We start from the raw sequence: 19306 nt of genomic DNA, 5'->3' as shown, positions 1-19306 counted from the left end.
ACAAAGCAGACAGCTGCCAAATGACGTTAGAAGGGAGCATTGCACAACTTTTAACAAGCATGTTCCCTAGTTCATCATCAACATAACAACAAAACAACATTAACCGAGACAACTTCAAGTGAGGAGTTACTGTATTTGCAGTGTCCACAGGAAGGAACTCAAGGAAGATGGGAGATCCACACCTTTAAAGACTGTCTTTTTCTATTGACCCATCAAGGCTGATTGCTTATTGTCTGGCAGACATTTCCCACGTATACACACAGTTGTAATTGTTACGTAGTTAATATTCCTAACTCCAGACACAGAAATGATGCATCCATACAAATTGGATAATCTCATTCAGTAAATTATAACCTTTCCAATAATATCTTACAAGACCCACCTTGCATAAAATATATCTTAGGCCATATTCATATCATCATAATATTTCTATGAAGAATATGGAGTATCATGCCACAGTGTATTTTTCTCCTTTTGTTAAAATATGAAGACTTAAATTAAAGTTCTGTTGCCAGATAATGCTATAAAGTGCCAGCTTTATTTTTAACTGGAGTCAGAAATGACAGTATGTCAATATCACAGTAGAATTTTGAAGAGGATGCAGAATGATTACAAAAGACAACACAGGCAGTAATATGTTGTGGCATTGCTTACATCACTCTCATTAAGATTGTTAAAGCTCAGTATTATAACCGCCTCTTGACTTCTTGTTTAAAAATAAAACTTAGTGCTGTCGATTAATCACAGTTTTAATAGTACTGTTAAACAGGATACCAGTTGAAATTTATTAAATACATTGGATGTTTTCCTACATTTTCATATATATTGTATTTCATGTATATTGTATATATGTTGTTGTTGAAATCAAAGAATATTTTTATTACAAATATTTCCACTGTAAAAATGATAAACAAGTGTTCTAGTGCAATCTCTTTATCGTGAAAGTGTAACATATGTAGATGTTTTTTGTTACATAACTGTACTCAAAAACAAAACAATGTAAAACTTCAGAGCTTACAAGTTCACTCAGTCCTACTTCTTGTTCAGCCAATCACTGAGACAAACAAGTTTGTTTACATTTAACAGGAGAGAATGCTGCCCTCTTCTTATTTACAATGTCACCAGAAAGTGAGAACAGGTATTTGCATTGCACTTTTGTAGTCAGCATTGCAAGGTATTTACATGCTAAACATTTGTATGCCCCTTCATGCTTCAGAAAAAAACCCCTGAAAAATTTGTGATGTGACCTGCTGCCTTTAGCTGAATATTCGGATATCTGATGTTACAGCATTCTGTTGTATATTTAAGTTATGACCCAGCTTTTTGATGACATTTCAACGCACTTTTCTTTTCAAAAAAAATTTTAAAAGACTTTACATTTGACAAAAAATTTCTAAGCTACTTTGAAATGCCAACCAAAATAAGAGAGACCACCCAAGCCCTCCAAAAGTCTCGAAAAGCCAAGAGAGCAGCAACAGAGGAAATCTTAAAAAGAGCAACTGAAGTCAAAAAGCAAAAAAACTCTCATGAAAAAAACACAGAAAAAAAAACAATCTAGAAATCAGAAAATGGTCGTCAGTTGTTCTGCTGTCTCGGTCAATGAACAGGTGGCAGTGGATTGTTTTGAGCATGCCATGCTTTATGGCATTTGAGCATGGCAGCATGTCCCCTGGAATGATCTTTGATGAATCTGGACAATCTACATGAGAAAACACTCTTGTCTGTAAGTCCTCTGATGTGAAAATATCTTTCCCCCTTTTGCTGCTCATGTGTTCAGTGCTAGGTGCGTGTGCACCAGTCACGTGCACCAGTGTCAGAAGGTGCAGTGGTGGCAGTGCCCGAGAGTACTGTTGTTCAGTGGCCGTGGGATATCGCACTCTACAGGAGTGGGGCACTCCCCCTCCCACACCCTCAGTGCACCCCCAGAAGGTGAAGTGAACTTTGTGCCAGTTTTTTGCTGTAGCTCTTGATTTTAGTAGTAGTAGTACTCTTCCTAGTAGTAGTTGGTTTTCTTCTTTTAGTTAGTTTGCCTGTCTCAGGGCTGCCCCCCTGCCTGCCCTTCCTTCAAGTTGTGCAACCTGCACACACTCACACTCTCTGCTGCTGGTCTGCCTGCTGACCGAGACCGCTGTAAGATCCGTCTGTAATTGTCTGAAAATCCGAACTAAACAAAGAGAGAAGAGAGAGGCTCTCCGGGCCCTATTAATGGGCGCTGGCGCTGCACTGGCGCACTGGACACTGACCAGACCAGACACCGCACGGTGCGCGAGAGTGGTCCTCCCTCCCTCACTCACCAGCCACCACCACCGCAAAAGAAAAGAAGCAAGGCATCATGAAGGGATGACAGTAGAGTGGGTAGACCGGAACACCGCCCCACTAACCTCCATCTCTCTATCCATCTCATCAGAGTCACCTAGTCACCTACTGTGAAAAAACACATGAGCAATCAAAAAAAAGAAAAGGGGAGAGGGAAAGAGATGGATGAATACACACCTGCAAACACATCTCGAAGAATGCCAGTTACGGAACAGGTAACCTGTCCTTTCTCACTCTCAGGTGACATTGTAAACAAGAAGCAGGCAGCATTATCTCCTGCAAATGTAAACAAACTTGTTTGAGCGATTGCCTGAACAAGTAGTAGAACTGAGTGGACTTGCAGGCTCTAAATTTTATTTTTGAATGCAAGGTTTTTTTGTACATAATTCTATGTTTGTAAGTTCAGCTTTCATGATAAAGAGATTGCACTACGTTAATTGTATTAGGTTAATTGAAAAATACTTGAAGCATCAACAAGGAGAATCTGGAATTGAGATACTAGTTAGCTAGTTATTTACAGACTTTGTGAGAGAGTAAGCTGGTTCTTTAGTTGGCAAGCCATATCACGATACTGTTTGCAGAAGCAAGAAGCAAAAGCTATTTGCAGTTGTTAGTTCAATCAGCAGTTTCAGGATGAGAGGTTAGCAGTTAGTGAGAGGAAAACCAAGAGACTAAGATCTGCTTCTGTGTACCCAGAGCCATGAGTCTTTCTTTAACAGGTCCTGACATGATTGTGTAGTTTGTTCAATGTTGGCTTCCAAATTTGGTTTTCTCTTTCTTTTTGTGTTCTGAAGTTTTCTTGGTCCCTGATGGCCACCTTAGTGTGGCTTGTGTGGCCAGGTGAGGGTGTGGGTGGTTCTGTGTGTTGTTTTTGTATATTGGTTATTGGGTTTGTTGATCTGATCCTTTTTATCCTGTGTTTTTATGTGGCACTGTTGGGTGATACTGATGTGCATGCATTGCTGGCTAGATGGCATATGGTGGCGTGTGCAGTTACTGGGTGAATGATGGTAGGTGATGTCTGGGGTGAATGTAGTGGGTTGTAGATGATGTCTGATGCGCTGGGCAGTGGTGTATGCTGGCAGCAGGGTTGGTTTTATGTGTGGATCTGGTTTTTTACTGTGGTGCGGTGTGGCTGTACTGGCAGTTACTGTGTGTGTGGTTGCAGGTTGGTTGTGGTTCTGTCTGGCCTGCCACCCCCACCCAAGGTGGCCTGTAGATGGACCCATGGGAAATGGGGTAGTGAACTGATGATGATGATGCGGGGTTTCAGTTTGCTCTGGGCACTGTATGTGATGGCCAGTCCTGTCCTGGGTTTTTCTTTCTTGGCTTCTCGCCTACTACATTGATGACATCTTCATCATCTGGACCCATGGGAAGGAGACTGGAAAAATTCCACCACGATTTCAACAGTCCTCGCCCACAGACAACCTGCCAACCTGAAGCATATTCTCACCAGTAACTGCACACCGCACCACAGTAACTCTAGCTCAGGAACCAATCCATGCAACAAACCTCGATGCCAACTCTGCCCACATATCTACACCAGCGACACCATCACAGGACCTAACCAGATCAGCCACACCATCACCGGTTCATTCACCTGCACGTCCCTCAGCTATGTACATCGGCCAAACTGGACAGTCTCTAAGGAAAAGGATAAATGGACACAAATCAGATATTAGGAATGGCAATATACAAAAACCTGTAGGAGAACACTTCAACCTCCCTGGCCACACAATAGCAGATCTTAAGGTGGCCATCCTACAGCAAAAAAACTTCAGGACCAGACTTCAAAAAGAAACTGCTGAGCTCCAGTTCATCTGCAAATTTGACACCATCAGCTCAGGATTAAACAAAGACTGTGAATGGCTTGCCAACTACAGAACCAGTTTCTCCTCTCTTGGTTTTCACTCAACTGCTAGAACAGGGCCTCATCCTCCCTGATTGAACTAACCTCGTTATCTCTAGCTTGCTTCTTGCTTGCATATATAAACCTGCCCCTGGAAATTTCCACCACTTGCATCCGAAGAAGTGGGTATTCACCCACGAAAGCTCATGCTGCAAAACATCTGTTAGTCTATAAGGTGCCACAGGATTCTTTGTTGCTTTTACAGATCCAGACTAACACGGCTACCCCTCTGATACATAAATAAATATAAAGTGAGCACTGTACACTTTGTATTCTGTGTTGTAATTGAAATCAATATATTTGAAAATGTAAAAAATATCCAAAAATATTTAAATAAATTGTATTCTGTTATTTAAGAGTGCAATTAATTGCGATTATTTTTTTTAGTCTCTTGACAGCCCTAATAAAACTTTTTTTAGAAAAGATCAGTTCAGCTGTATTTTTCATCTTCCAGTAACATTGCAGAGTTTCAAGTGGTATTGGTCCCTACTCCCAAGCAGAGTTGCTCCCTACACTCAGCTGATAGAGAGAGAGACAGAGAAGGTACTTAATTTTCTGATGGTGACACTCTGGTTCCGGTGCTCTGCTATCTGTGCATGTCCTCTGAACTAGGATCTATCCTGTCTATATGGTGCGAGGGCCCTGTTATATTTTTGGTTCTTTCATCCCTTGCCCAGACTCTATGGTGAGCCCTCAGTTGGTCCAGGGATTTGTGTGAGGGGTGGAGATAAGGCTGGCAGGTAACAGATGCACAGTGTTCCCACTACCGCTGCAGGGAATATGCAATAAATTTATTTTGGCCTAGTGAGACTGTAGTGTCTTCTCTGAGGAGCCTCTCCATACTGTGCAACACATCTATCCTTTCTATGTATATTTTTGAAGGTAGTCTCAGGCTAGGACGTCCCTGCTGGAATTTCCCAATGCAGGGAGTTATCTGGCCCCTATTTGTTGCTGAAAACAGTGCTGCAAGACTGCTCTTCCTTTTGGGGGTATCAAGACTAAATTCACTGTTGTTTAAGGGAAGTTAGTTATTCACTTCAGCTCTTAAATATACTATTGAATCGCCAGAATAATTAACATGTCACTTCTCCCATATTCTCCCCCAGAAAACATACCAATTTACAAGTTAAAACTAGGAGTGTAATTGCATTGAGTATGAAAACAAAACTTATTTACTAGAGCCAGAAACATTTTTATATGCTGATAACTCAAGCCTGGTCTTTATTCCTTAAATTTTGAAATACTTTGCTTAGGATTGGTCTTTCAATATGTTTTAGAATAGCTAAGCTATTAAAGGATTTGTCAATTTTGACAGGTCCAAAGTGGAATACACAAAAATGTTTCCTTACTTACCTTCCATGTGTGTGTAATGTATATCGTGTGAGAGTACATGTGTATTTATAAAATTTAGAGAAAGACAGAGACATAGTCATGATGTTGCATCCATTGAAGTCAATGTAAAATTTGCCACTGACTTCAATAGAAGAGCAGCCTGAGGCCCATAAAATGTATATAGAGACATCTGCAGGAATCCCACTGAAATCGGTGAGGGTGTAACAATCTGGCAGTTATGAGGAATAGTGCTTCAAGAATAATTGTATTGAAATCCATGTACTTCTCAGCATGATTAAGGGTGGCGGAGTGGGTATTGTACAATGCCCAATCATATTATTGGTTGCCATCTTTGGGATGAAATGTAAAATAAAGGTCCAAACTACTTGTCATTCAAGTCTCTTATCATGTGACACACTTCACAGGTCGAGAGGGAATAATCCTGGTGTCTTAGCCAAATTTCAGTTCGAGTAATTAACAGTCTGCCTGCTTGGATTGTCATGTATAGAAATCTGTCCAGCAGAATAAACGTGCATCAGAACACATCATTATATAAAGACATTTTGAAATGTGATTTTGATACCATGATGTAACTTTCCACAGATGTCCAATGTTATTTCAGGTTTCAGAGTAGCAGCCGTGTTAGTCTGTATCCGCAAAAAAACCAGGAGTACTTGTGGCACCTTAAAGACTAACAAATTTATTTAAGCATGAGCTTTCGTGAGCTACAGCTCACTTCTTCGGATGCATAGAATGGAACACACAGGCAGGGGATATTTATACATACAGAGAACATGAAAAGGTGGAAGTATGCATACCAACAGGCAGAGTCTAATCAATTGAGATGAGCTATCGTTAGCAGGAGGAAAAAAACTTTTTGAAGTGATAATTAAGATGGCCCATAGAAGGTGTGAGGAGAACTTAACATAGGGAAATAGATTCAATTGGTGTAATGACCCAACCATTCCCAGTCTTTGTTTAACCCACAGTTAATAGTATCTAGTTTGCATATTAATTCAAGTTCAGCAGTTTCTCTTTGGAGTCTGTTTTTGAAGTTTTTTTGTTGCAAAATTGCCACCTTCAAGTCTGTCACTGAGTGGTTAGAGAGGTTGAAGTGTTCTCCCACTGGTTTTTGAATGTTATGATTCCTGATGTCAGATTTGTGTCCATTTATTCTTTTGCGTAGAGACTGTCCGGTTTGGCCAATGTACATGGCAGAGGGGCATTGCTGGCACATGATGGCATATATCACGTTGGTAGATGTGCAGGTGTTATTTCAGGATCTGTTATTCCACCAGGTTGATTTGCAGGGCATGATATTGTACCATCTAAGCTGATATAACTCAGTTCCAGAAGAGAAAAAGTTGAAGCCTATAGCCTACCTGAAATTCTCTTTGGATTTAATGGGATAAGGTAGACACTTCTGCCTAAAAATGTCAACTTGTCTCTCTTTGTTTAGAAGTTGCTACCTTCCATTTCATACTCTGTGTGTATATGTACTAGCATGTAAAGTACTTTGGGGTCCCCTAGAATGAAAAAGTTGTATAAATGTAAGTTTTTAACAATTAAAATGAAGAAACAAAACAATTGGAATTTTATTTAAAAGCAATACCAACAAACACTATTATTCATCAAGAAATAAGTACAGATTTGTGTTTTTTACCTTTACTTACAAGTTTCCAAGATTTATCAGTACACCATAGTAGAAAAAATTTAAACAAGATCACTGGTTAAAATCCAACCAACGTCAACATCGGCCAACATCATTATTATCAGAAGGCTTTTTAATTAGAACAGGGTGACTTTTTTGGCCAAAACTTTTTTTGATCAAAAATGCAGATTTGGGTTTAGGGAAACATTTCAAAGTTGTCTACTTTGCCAAATTGTTTTAGTCGGGACAAAACTTAAAAAAAAATCATTTTGACATTTTCTTTAAACTAAACATTTTGATTTTTTTATTCAAAATAACTTTGAAATTTGTTTTAAAAATTAAAATACAAAAACATTTTTAAAAGTTCAGAAACAAAACACTTAGTTTGGGGTTGAACAAAAATTGCATTCAACACCCCCAAAAACTTTCTTTTTAGACTTTTGGTTCACTGAAAAAAATTTTTTTTAATGATTTTGGATGAATCTAAAACAATTTTTTTTCATAATTTTTGGAACTTCCAGTGAACCAAAAATCAGCTTTTCACATAGTTCTATATTTAATGGTCTGATTGAAATACATTCATAGTCTCAGATCAGATCCCAGTATACAAATTTGTACATCACAAATAAAATAGCACTTATTGGAACTTTTGGCAATCTTAACATGGTGGTTGTGTTAAGATTGAATCACCTCCGCCTCACAAAGGTGATAACTCCAGGTTAGTGTTAAAATTTGGTAGAACACTATGGAAAGGTTTAATTTCTGCTGTCCTGTACCTGTCCTATATATACTCAATGTCAGTCTCCAGAGCAGTATCTTTCACAAGTAAATCACACACAAATTATTAAAACAAAAAAGCCCACCATTACATCTGATAGGCTCAAATCTTGCTCTTATAGCTTCAAAACTGAATAATTTTTTTCATGTTGTCCTGATTGCAGAGTGATTACTTGCTTTTTTACAAAACAATATTACAATAACAAAATTAATGATGACTTTACAAAAACAAATGTAAAGCAGGTTTTTCTATAATTAAGAGCACTTTTCCACTTGATTTTGGCTTTCCCCAAAGGTGACATTCAGAACAAATTGAAACTGTGAATTCTCATGCTACTATTTGGTTCACTGAAGATATCCCAGAACGTACCATTATGATAACACTGTTTCTATAGATGGTAACCTTTGAATGAGGTTTCTGGATTTAAATTCATAAAAAAATAATAATAATGAAATTGAATGGCTTTTCTTGCTTCCTTGTTCAGTTCCCTCCATGCCTGGTGAGTAGGGCTATTCAACCTACTTTCAACCTGTACTTAACTGAACATTTTTATTTTTGCTTTTCATTTCATTTGTAGTTTCTATTGGCTAGGTCTGGTCAGAAAAGAAATAGAAATGTATAAGCAGTTTGATTTGTGAGTGCTCTAGAGAGAAGGATGCAGTTTCTTGTGGGCTCATAGGCTAGAGTGTGGAAACAGAGCAAGGAGACCATATGACCTGCTGGTTTATGGACAAAGACATAACTGTGAGGTATGGTTGTCTGCCAGCTTTGACATTATTTCTGAAAAGCAGATTAGAAATTGCTATAAGAATCACTCAGGAACTACGCTAAAAATCAATCTTAAATATTATTTGTATAAAAATATTGAAGAAAAATGCAAATGTTGAGACTGTAAGTAAAACTTAAAATAAAATTATAAGAATCACAGTATTTCTAAAGAAGATACGAAAGATACCCACAGTTTTGAAACATAATATACAGTTACCAGTAATTGTGGTTTAGTGAACACATTTATATCCAGCAGCACCAAACCTGAACAATAATAGATTAACAGAAAAACTACACTAAAATGATGTCCAAAATGTAAAAGAAACAGTGTGTGAAATCTTGGTTCCATTGAGGTCAATAGAAGTTTTGCCATTGACTGGAACCAGGATTTTCCCCAGTATTGAAAACATGCAAGTTTAGACATGCAACATGATGCCTTAGGACCCAGTCTTGCAAAGATGTAGGGAGCAGTCACATGAGTGTTTTCATCAACTTCAGTACAACTACTCACTTGAATAAAGTTACTCAAATTTTACAGGATTAGACCCTTTATTTTAGAGTTTAAAACAAAATTCTGGCCTGGCCAGCATTGTGGCCTATCACATTAGAGATTCAAGTTCCAGTCCAGTTCCCTCACTCTTAGTCTAGCTCTCTCCCTCACCCACTCCCTAGTCATCAAGGCTAGTTAAACGTTGTTAAAAATTTTACTCAGCCTGCACGCATTAACTGCATAAATCTGTTTGTTTGGTTTTAATTTTGAATTGGGCTATGCCGTCCACATTTAATATTTTATTATTATTTGCATAACATCATTGCTTGTGATACTTTAGTCATGTAAAAAGACATGGTCTCTGCCATAGGTGTATTATATTTGAAATAAATGTTTTTGGAAATATACAAGTAGATATTAACCTCAAAACGTAGGTGATTGGGATTGAACAGAGACACTGACAAAACACTGCTCATTTCAAATCCTCCTACATCCACAATAGCTTAATTTTGTGTTTACAGTTTTTGTAACTGTCTTTCATTATGAATTTCTTATCCTTGTTGAGATTTTGGCATACATGTATGTTTTGAAATTATTAGATTTGTCAATAGGATTTTGAAACAAATCTTGGATAATCCCCCTCATCCCCTGCCGCTGCCGCCTCAAAATGTGAATTGCCTACTTTCCAGTATTTTCACCTTTTTCTCCCCTGAGTTAAGATTGGTGTTTAACATAATGAAGGTTCTGGAAGGCTTGTTAGAGGATTTCAAAATCAGTAATTGAATATTCAAATTTTGCTTAAAAAAACAAAATAAAAAGCACATTTTTTCCAATAAATGAACTAATAATTGTCTTGTCTTTTACCTTCTGTGTAAGTCACATTCATAATAGATTATGATATATTTTGTTGAAAGGGTTAGTTTAATAAATGCAGTTAAGATGCTGATTTATTTTTGAAGCCTGCTAAAATATATTTTTTTCAAACACGGATTTATAAAATCTGTAATACATCAGTTTCATAGTTGGTTTGAATTAGATACAGATAAAGATTTACTTGTGCAAAATTCATCCTATCATATGTGCATAGCTAGTAGTGCTAATAAATGTATACCAAGTATTTCTGTGTAAAGCTTCTTGCGCACACATCAAGGTCACATTTTGAAAATTTGCCCCTGAAAGAAAGTGCTCTAGATTAATCCTGTCTTAAATGAATCTTCTTTAATTGAAGGTTTCAAACTTCATATTGATTTGTAATAAAAAAAAAAAGTTAAGCTCTTTCTCACCAAAAATCATTTTTAATTTGTTTAAGCAGTTGAAGTGTGACCTTCCCATACTTGTAAAAAAGGAAGGAAAGGAGGGCGGAAAGGCTTTTCTTGAGGCAGTATTACCAGCTCTGTATTGTTGTATATTCCTGTACACATATACATCCAGTTTCGATTATCTAGTAGATTATCTGCTTGTCTTTTTGGGAAGCGGTTGTCCATTATATTTAGGCAATCAGATGAGGGAATTTTTCTTCAAAAAGCTTGAATGGGGGGTAATGGTAGTTGCAGTATCATGACGAGATTGCCCAGGTTTCATTTCTGAAATACTATCACTTACACTTGAGTCCCCATGAAGTGTTCTACAAATAAGTCGGAATACAGTCTTACGAACACTGCTGGACATTAGGAAATACATAACTGGATCTAAACAGCTGTTGAAAGCTGAAAATAAAAGCATTATCTCATTGCATTTGTGAATTATCTCCTTCCAGTGACAAGATGTGTGTTGTAATTGTGATGTAATGTAGACAAATCGGAATATGTGAAATGGTACAAAACACAGGGTGAAAATAATAAGTACAATGAAGGAATTCCTTGCTGTGGTGCTGTACTTTCCAGCATTGGGAAAATCTGCTCTTTTCTTGGAAATTTTCAGAAGGTTCTCCGCAATTTTAATATACGAAAGTATTAGTAGAAAGAAAACTATCCAAAAGAGTGTAGCAAGAATATAGTTTAAAATTGCCTCCATTTTTGCATTCTGTTTATCTCTGTAATGGAAGCACATAGTCGAATTGTATTCTTCCCTCTTAACAGACTGAGCAACTGTCATTATGAATCCTATTACTGCAATTGCCCACAATATGCAACAGATATATCTGCTTCGTGTAGCTGTTAACATTTTTGGACGTCGTATAGACTTGTTAATTTTTACATAACGATCCACGCTAATTAATCCCAGCAGTATGATGCTAATGTACATGTTCATATAAAATAGGGTTCCTACAATCTTGCAGAAAATCAATCCCAACATCCATGTGTTTTTGTTAATATGATACAGTATACGGAAGGGGAGGCAGAAGATCAGTAGAAGGTCTGCAATGGCTACGTTAAGCAGGTAAATCTGGATAGAATTTCTTTTGTGATTAATGTAGAAAAAAGCAAACAAGGCTATAATATTGCCAACCAATCCAATAACAAAAATAATGGAGTAAAAAATGATGAAAACAAGAGACAAGGCGCCTTCATTCATGAGACAGACAGTAGCATTTGGGGTTTCCGAAGAGAAGTTTATGGGTAGCTCAGTTTGGTAACTCCAGAAGACTTCCTTGTATGAAGAAGAGTTCAGGATCTCAGGTGAAGTTGCCTCCATTGTCTGTTCGAGCTTTCTTATACTGTCCTATAAGGATGCAAAGGGAAATACATAAGAGGAGTTCACTATGGTATTAATTTTGTATTGTGATAAACTCAGGACAGACAGCTGCAAGGGAGGGGTAGGAATCAGTCCCAGAGGGTTAAAAGGCCCTCCTCCTTATCAACTGGGAGGCAACTACAGGTCAATCAGGTTCAGCTGAGAAAGGGTTAGCAAGGTAGCAAATTATAATCAGCTGAGGGGGAGCTACCTGAGGTTAATTAGGATCAGCTGATTCCAACTTGGGGCTGCCTGAGACCTTTTTAAACCCCTCCCTGGAAGGAAGGAAGGGGGGCAGAGCAGAGAGAGAAGGAGTCTTGGAGCAGCAAGACAGCGAGTTTCACCAGGAGGAGAGGCAGTCCTCTCTCCCACAAGGGAGTAAAAAGACTCTAAACAGGACTGGTAGAGATACGGGGAGCAGACTTCCCCAGTGTCCCAAGGGGGACCAGGTTACCCAAGCCTGTCTCACCAGGGCTAAAAGCAGCAGAGGCTGGGGAGACTGAGAAGGTGCCTTGCCACAGTATGTTAAGTTGATTTGTCATAGGCACCGTCTTAAATCAAATTATTTATAGATGTTTAAAGGCAGCAACAATAGTAGCAAATACAACTACCTATAATTTATTAAGTACCATCAGTTGTGCAGAAGAACTTTCAACCAGATTTCAAAATTGAGGCACTTGTATGTTATAGCCTCTTCTTTTCACACTTCCACTGAGTGTGCAAAAGCAGATGCTGATACAAAACTCATGCAAAAAATCATTTATAGTTATGTTGTAATATAACTCTTTTGTATTTTGTTTGAAAAACACTTTCTGTGAGGGAGAGACAAGACAAATTATACTTGCAATATTTTATTTTGTTGTGTATATTTATATTTGTTCCAATAAATGCTGAGTTATTTTCACACCATCTCTAACTTTGAGTTTGGGGGGGTGGGGCTGGAAGCCACAATAACACCAGAAGACAGAGGCTCAGCCTTGGCTTCACATTAGAGTGAAAAAAGATATTTTTAATAGAAATGTCTAAAGTGTTTTCCTGAAGGGGCAAAACAGCAATGAAAATAATAGAATGATCTACGTTTGATCAAATAAGTAATTGACTGATTTCTTCACTTTCGCACTTGATTTGTATATGTATTTCAATATTCTACATATTTTGCTAATGACACTATTTAGTCTAAGTCCCTCTTTTGACATTAATTTATTTGAATGCTAATGGGTTCTTTTGTTTTTGTTTTTTTGCATAAGAACATCTGTCAAAATATGGAAACTTAAAATACTGGGTTACAGAGTAAATGACAGCTGCATTGAGTTTAGGGTTTGTTTTTTTTAAGCGAGATCTTTGGTTTTGATAAACTCACAGTTTTACACTTGTTTGTACTCATAACTCTAACAGAACAACAGATTTTGGGAGTAACGGGGGGGGGGGGAGTATCCCAAATTCTATCTTACAGTAAACTTTCATCTATGTATTAACTCTTTTTAAAATATAGAGTATAATTGAATATGAGATACAATTTTAACAGTGCAGATGGCAACAATATAAAACAGAAGAAAAAATCTGAATATTGCTAAGAGCTAATAATAAGCATAAAGATGTACACTTGAAAGATTCAGAATAATTGAATGGAGGATCTAAAATATTTTTGTATACCATGTTGGCTGTTCTTATGACAATAGTAAGTAATATACTGAAAATGACTTCACACTATGTAAATAATCTTATACAGATTGTAATCTTATTATTATGTCTGACATATTGTCATACTGCATTACTTAGGCCACAAACTATTGTAAAAGAAGTAGGTTTGATCTAATAGAGAGCATGTTTATTGTAATTGTACTTTTCAAGACCACCTTTCACTTTACTAATTTAAGCGCTCTTAGTGGTGGGGAGAACCTTGATACTATGATTTATATAATTAGTTTTTAAGGAAAATAGAGAAGCGAATATTAAGTTATATAAGTATTGCAATCTTTTCATCTGCCAGGACAAATGCTATCACAGATATCAAATCAGACATAATTTACTTAAATTTTGAGGCTTGTAATTAAATGTTCTAAGTTTCTGAATGGTCACAAGTACCTTTATAATCTATATTCATCTAAAATTTGATTTAGCATATCTTTAATTAAAAGGGAAATACTCACATTCTGATTAGTTACGGACCTCTTCTGCTGACTGTTTTCTTAAACACTTTGAAAGGAAAGAGGAAGATAATGTGCCTGTCTTATTAGAAAGCTATAGAAAAAGCTTCTCTGTGATAAGAATCAGCCCAGTCAGCTAGATAAACTTCCTGTGTTGCTGTGATGATGTTTCTGGCAAAGATTTTTTTGTTTATTTGTTAAGGTTTTTACAGTTTATAAAATTGAGTCTTGGTATAAAATAGTAGTTTTGTTTTTTGCTGAATCTTAATCAGTTTTTCTGTGTATATATTGTTTTGTCCAAGGCGCAATACAAGAGTAATTGGACATTTTGACGTTTGTCTAGAAACTTTTGATTTCCTTTTGGAAAAAGAATTAAGGTGCTGTTGGCTTGGATGCATCTGCCTCCAAAATTCTGATAATCAAAAACTACAATACCACATCCATAATTTGATTTGGGTGGGAGTCGAACTGCCTCTGGACTCTTCAGATTTCAATTAGGCTAATTAGGAAGCTATATCTTCTTATCAGGGGCTACTATTTTTTTCTTAAGACTTTGAGTTTTATATAAAACAATTCATAGGATTTATATGAGAGTGCTTCAGGTTCTCTGCCAATATGGCTCCTTTTTGCTGCTCCAATGCCAAAAAGCTGAAATGGTCATTTAACAAGCTATCTGGAGATTCTTCCAACACATGGTTTTTGTAGCCAGGGATAAGAGGGCCTGTCTGCAGTATCATTGCACTCCAGCAATCCCCAGCGCTAAAGTAGCCCTCTTGGGACCATGGGCAGCCAGGCACAATTTAGAACATCCCTGGAGCTGCTCTAAGATGTTTTCTGGCCTTCACTGATTCCAGAACTGGGAAACCACAAAGGTAGCATAGAGCCTCATTTAGTTTAATGAGTTTTTAGTCGCACAGGAAGGTTGTTGTGAATAAGCTGTAATATAGTTTATACTATTTCTTAACAGAACTAAACCATATACTGATATAGAAACACATCACAGGGATAAGGGATTGGGAAATGTAGGGTGATACTTCTTGGAGAAGTATTATTGACTGGGATATGGAAGAAGGTGTTTTCTACCATGTGTTTTTCTTTTAATATGATCCTGAATTAAACAGAATATTTTATTGTAGTAGAAATTGTTGTAGTTAGTCCTTGTGCTTCTGCCCAAAGTAGATTCTTCCATAGTTGCACTCGTCCATAGTGTGTTCAGCCTTGCATATTGGGAGGTTGTGTAGCAACTCTTCCAGATTCAAGAGGTCAAGTTCTTTGTAACCATATATGATGACTGATAAATACTCTATAGTTAGTTTATTAAAATACATCTGGAGCAATAGAAATGACTGTGTAACAAACTGTCCTCTTATTCAACAAATCTGATCCATGTATGCCAGAGGTTTAAGCAGGTTAATGGCAGTGGCACTAACGTTAATTAAGCCTGTCAGATATTTATTCTATAAGTTCCAACCTTTTCCAGAAGTTTGGTACTAGAGAGAAAGTCCTAGTACATATGGCAATATATTCCTGGAAACCCCAAAATCACCCAAGGGGCTGGGGAGGGTTACAGATGTTGCTCATCAGTAGTTTTCAGTTTTTCAATTTCTACTGTAAATTATTCTCCAAAAAGCAATATGTAGTTTTGCCATTGAACAAGTTAAACATGCTAATCTTAATATGATTGATTTGACAGTTGTGAGGAGATGCAAAAAATGCTCCAAGGGTTCATTGTGCATGTGGAACAATTTATACTCCTGGGGGAATTCTGAAACAAACAATTAAAAATTCTGCGCACAATATTTTAAAATTCTGCATATTTTATTTGTCAAAATAACACCATATAATAATGTCAGTTTCAGTTATTTAGCTACAAAGAGTCTTGTGGCACCTTATAGACTAACAGATGTATTGGAGCATAAACTTTTGTGGGTGAATACCCACTTCATCAGACGCATGTAATGGAAATTCCTTTCCATTACATGTGTCTGACGAAGTGGGTATTCAGCCACGAAACCTTATGCTCCAATACACCTGTGTCTATAAGGTGCCACAAGACTCTTAGTCTGGATCTGTAAAAAGCAACAAACATGGCTACCCCTCTGATACTCAATTATTTAGGTAATTTATTTCAAAATACCTGTCAGCAACTATGTTTGTAACAATACAGACAGACACACAAAAGTTCCCCCAGAAATAGAGAGTTAAAGAAACCCTCATGACAAACCACTTCATGTTTCTCTGCCCCCTCCCTCCCAGAGCCCAGGCAGGGGGCCAGACACCCGCACCCCCTACCCTCCAGAGCTCAGCTGCAGGGCTGCCCCCCAGCCCAGACACTCATCCACTACCCTCTCAAAGCCCAGGGATCCTGAGGGAGAAACAGCCTAATGCTGGGTTCCAGGCTTGTATAGAGTTTCCTGCATGCTGCCGCCTTCATGCAGGGCAGGGAACTGCAGTTTCTAGGAACCCTCTAGTTCCCTCCTCTCCCACTGGCTGTTTCTTCTGTTGGGGAGCTGGGCTCTGATGGATCCAGTGGCTCTCTAGTGGCAGCCAGCAATTCTGCAGCCCATTTCTGTGGCGGGGGAGAAAATTCTGTGCAGAACATTAGTTCTGTGCAAACTCTGCATTGCTCAATGGCACAGAATTCCCCCAGGGATAAACTTAGCTAGATGTATTAAATACTGGCTGCTGTTACATAGCAGGTTATATATGGGGGAGGGGGGGGAGGGAGCTGTCAAGCAATTAAAAAAATTAATTGCGATTCATTGCACTGTTAAACAATAATAGAATACCAATTATTTAAATATTTTTGATGTTTTCTACATTTTCAAATATATTAATTTCAATTAAAATAGACTACAAATAAGAATTTTGTAGTTCTTATGCTCACTTTATATTTTTTATTACAAGTATTTGCACTGTAAAAAAACAAAAGAAATAGTATTTTTCAATTCACCTAATACAAGTATTGTAGTGCAGTCTCTTTATCATGAAACTTGAGCTTACAAATGTAGAATTACTGAAGCATGAAGGGGCATACGAACGTTCAGCATATCTGACACGTAAATACCTTGCAGTGCCAGCTACAAAAGTGCCATGCAAATGCCTATTCTCACTTTCTGGTGATATTGTAAATAAGAACAGGGCAGCATTATCTCCTGTAAATGTAAACAAACTTGTTTGTCTGAGCAATTGGCTGAACAAGAAGAAGGACTGAGTGGACTTGTAGGCTCTGAAGTTTTACATTGTTTTATTTTTGAGTGCAGTTATGTAACAAAAAAAATCTACATTTGTAATTTGCACTTTCATGACAGAGATTGCACTACAGTACTTGTGTGAAGTGAATTGAAAAATACTATTTTGTTTATCATTTTTACAGTGCAGATATTTATAATAACAAATAATACACACTTTGATTTCAGTAACACAGAATATAATATATATGAAAATGTAGAAAAACATCCAAAACGAATAAATTTCAATTGATATTCTATTGTTTAAGTGTCATTAAACAGATTAATTGTGATTAATTTTTAATCAACAGCCTATATATATATATATATTTGCATTGATACACAAAGATTCCCTAAACTCCTGCCCCAATATAGTTGCATAATAGTATTAATTCTTGTATTTTCCATCTCAGTATTACTGTTGGTATGAATTGTGGAAGAGTAGAAGCACAAATGCCATACATGGAATCTGTGTCAACACCCAAGTAGTTTTTTTATTTTTTCCCCAAGGTCACTATTTGCTAGATATCTCATACAGGCAGCTTGCTTCCCCTTTGCAGGTTGAAATTTGTGTTGGTTATGTTGGGATGGGCTAGAGCTCCAAAAGAAGGTTATTTTGTTTATGTGAAACATAAGGTCTCACAGAGACTGGATGTTTCTGCTGGAGAACTGGAGCCACATCCTGCTGAAAAAGTTGGCAGACTTTCATGAAGTTCTTATTCCTCATATTGTCGTGACTTCAGGCTGTGTTCTCTATGAGTACTGACTAGCCCTGATGAGGCCTTGCTGTGTTAAGGCAAGACCAGAGGGAAACCAGAAAGGGGTGAGGGTGCTTATGCTGTACCAAAATAAAAGTTTGAAATGAAGAAGTAAAAAGATGCCAAAGTGGACTCCATTCAACAGACAAAAACTTAAGCTTCTTTTTGATATATTACAAAGATATTTTCAGTTCTTCAAGCAGGTTGGATTTTTTTTTGGGTATAATCATGTCTGCTGGGTTTTCTCTTTTCAGCAAGCAGGTTGGATTTTTTTTGGTATAATCATGTCTGCTGGGTTTTCTCTTTTCAGCCACACTGCGTGCTACTTGCTTCAAAGGAGAATTCAGCACCCGTAAAGCTTGGTGGTTTTGGGGTAGCTATTCAGTTAGGGGAGTCTGGACTAGTAGCTGGAGGTAAGAATTTTATTTTGTGCTTTGCCTTCAAAACCTTATGCTGAGTGTGTGTGGTGTGTGTATAGTGCTATAGCATTAAAAATGTACATTTCCAAGAGGAACATGCCCTACAAATTAAAAATTCTGCAAAAATTTTAGTATGCAACTCATGCACTAAAGGTTTTATGAACTTTATAAACACACATACTTGATCAGTCTAAATTATTAATTCATTAATAGTATACCTATATTTATTGTGTAAATATAAAGAGAAATTCCCTTAAAAATTACAAGTGTAATTGTTTTGATCAAGTTACGACTGAAAAAATCAGAAATTCTTCCATATCAGTATGTCCGTTCATCACAGTTGACACACAAAAAGAAACAAAACTGATATTAAGATTGAAATTAAGGCCAAGGAAATTGAATTAAGGATTACTATAGCACCCTTAATGTTGCTCTGTTCTGCCCAGGTGTAATAACACTTACAGTTTCCTGTCACGTATTGTGGTCACATGAGTTATAACCTGTGGATCTTTATAAATTATAATGCTGTAGTATGGGTATTGCATTCGAGTCTATTTCTTGATACATATATATTTACTGACAGAATGCTTACATTTTTCTATGAATTTTATTTCCTCTAGCTACCTTCCATATTGTTCCAGACAATAGGGTTATGCGATATTCAGCCTGCACAGATGAAGACCCAATCAGTTTTCTGATGACTTCATTGCCAGGGTAGGGGATTGGTGCCAAGGATTTCATTAGGTTTTCTTTCTACAACAGGGGAGCAGTTGCACTTCACCTCCAAGCTTCTTGAAGTGCTGCCTCAACTTTCTCTCCTCTAATGCTTGAA

The 19306-nt window shown here is 37.3% G+C and overlaps 2 protein-coding genes across 11 annotated transcripts in view; one reads left to right on the top strand and one right to left on the bottom strand.

Moving 5' to 3' along the window:
- CASK (calcium/calmodulin dependent serine protein kinase) overlaps window positions 1-19306 on the top strand; it is a 407811-nt gene that overhangs the window by 244242 nt on the left and 144263 nt on the right. For all 10 annotated transcript variants that reach the window (XM_039525884.1, XM_039525847.1, XM_039525842.1 and 7 more), the window contains one exon: window positions 18366-18468. In XM_039525884.1, the coding sequence (XP_039381818.1) occupies window positions 18366-18468 (103 nt within the window). The remainder of the gene's footprint in view (window positions 1-18365; window positions 18469-19306) is intronic.
- GPR34 (G protein-coupled receptor 34) lies at window positions 7143-14141 on the bottom strand. Its single transcript, XM_039525916.1, has 2 exons — window positions 14071-14141; window positions 7143-11908 (listed from the first exon to the last, which is right to left on the bottom strand). Exon 2 carries the CDS (start codon window positions 11879-11881, stop codon window positions 10745-10747), a length of 1137 nt encoding a protein of 378 aa, XP_039381850.1. The 5' UTR covers window positions 11882-11908; window positions 14071-14141; the 3' UTR covers window positions 7143-10744.

Source organism: Mauremys reevesii, linkage group 1 (assembly GCF_016161935.1).
Source record: "Mauremys reevesii isolate NIE-2019 linkage group 1, ASM1616193v1, whole genome shotgun sequence".
Lineage (NCBI taxonomy): Eukaryota > Metazoa > Chordata > Testudines > Geoemydidae > Mauremys > Mauremys reevesii.
The sequence above is the reverse complement of the archived record's forward strand: the minus strand, read 5'-3'. Positions and strand labels throughout refer to the sequence as shown.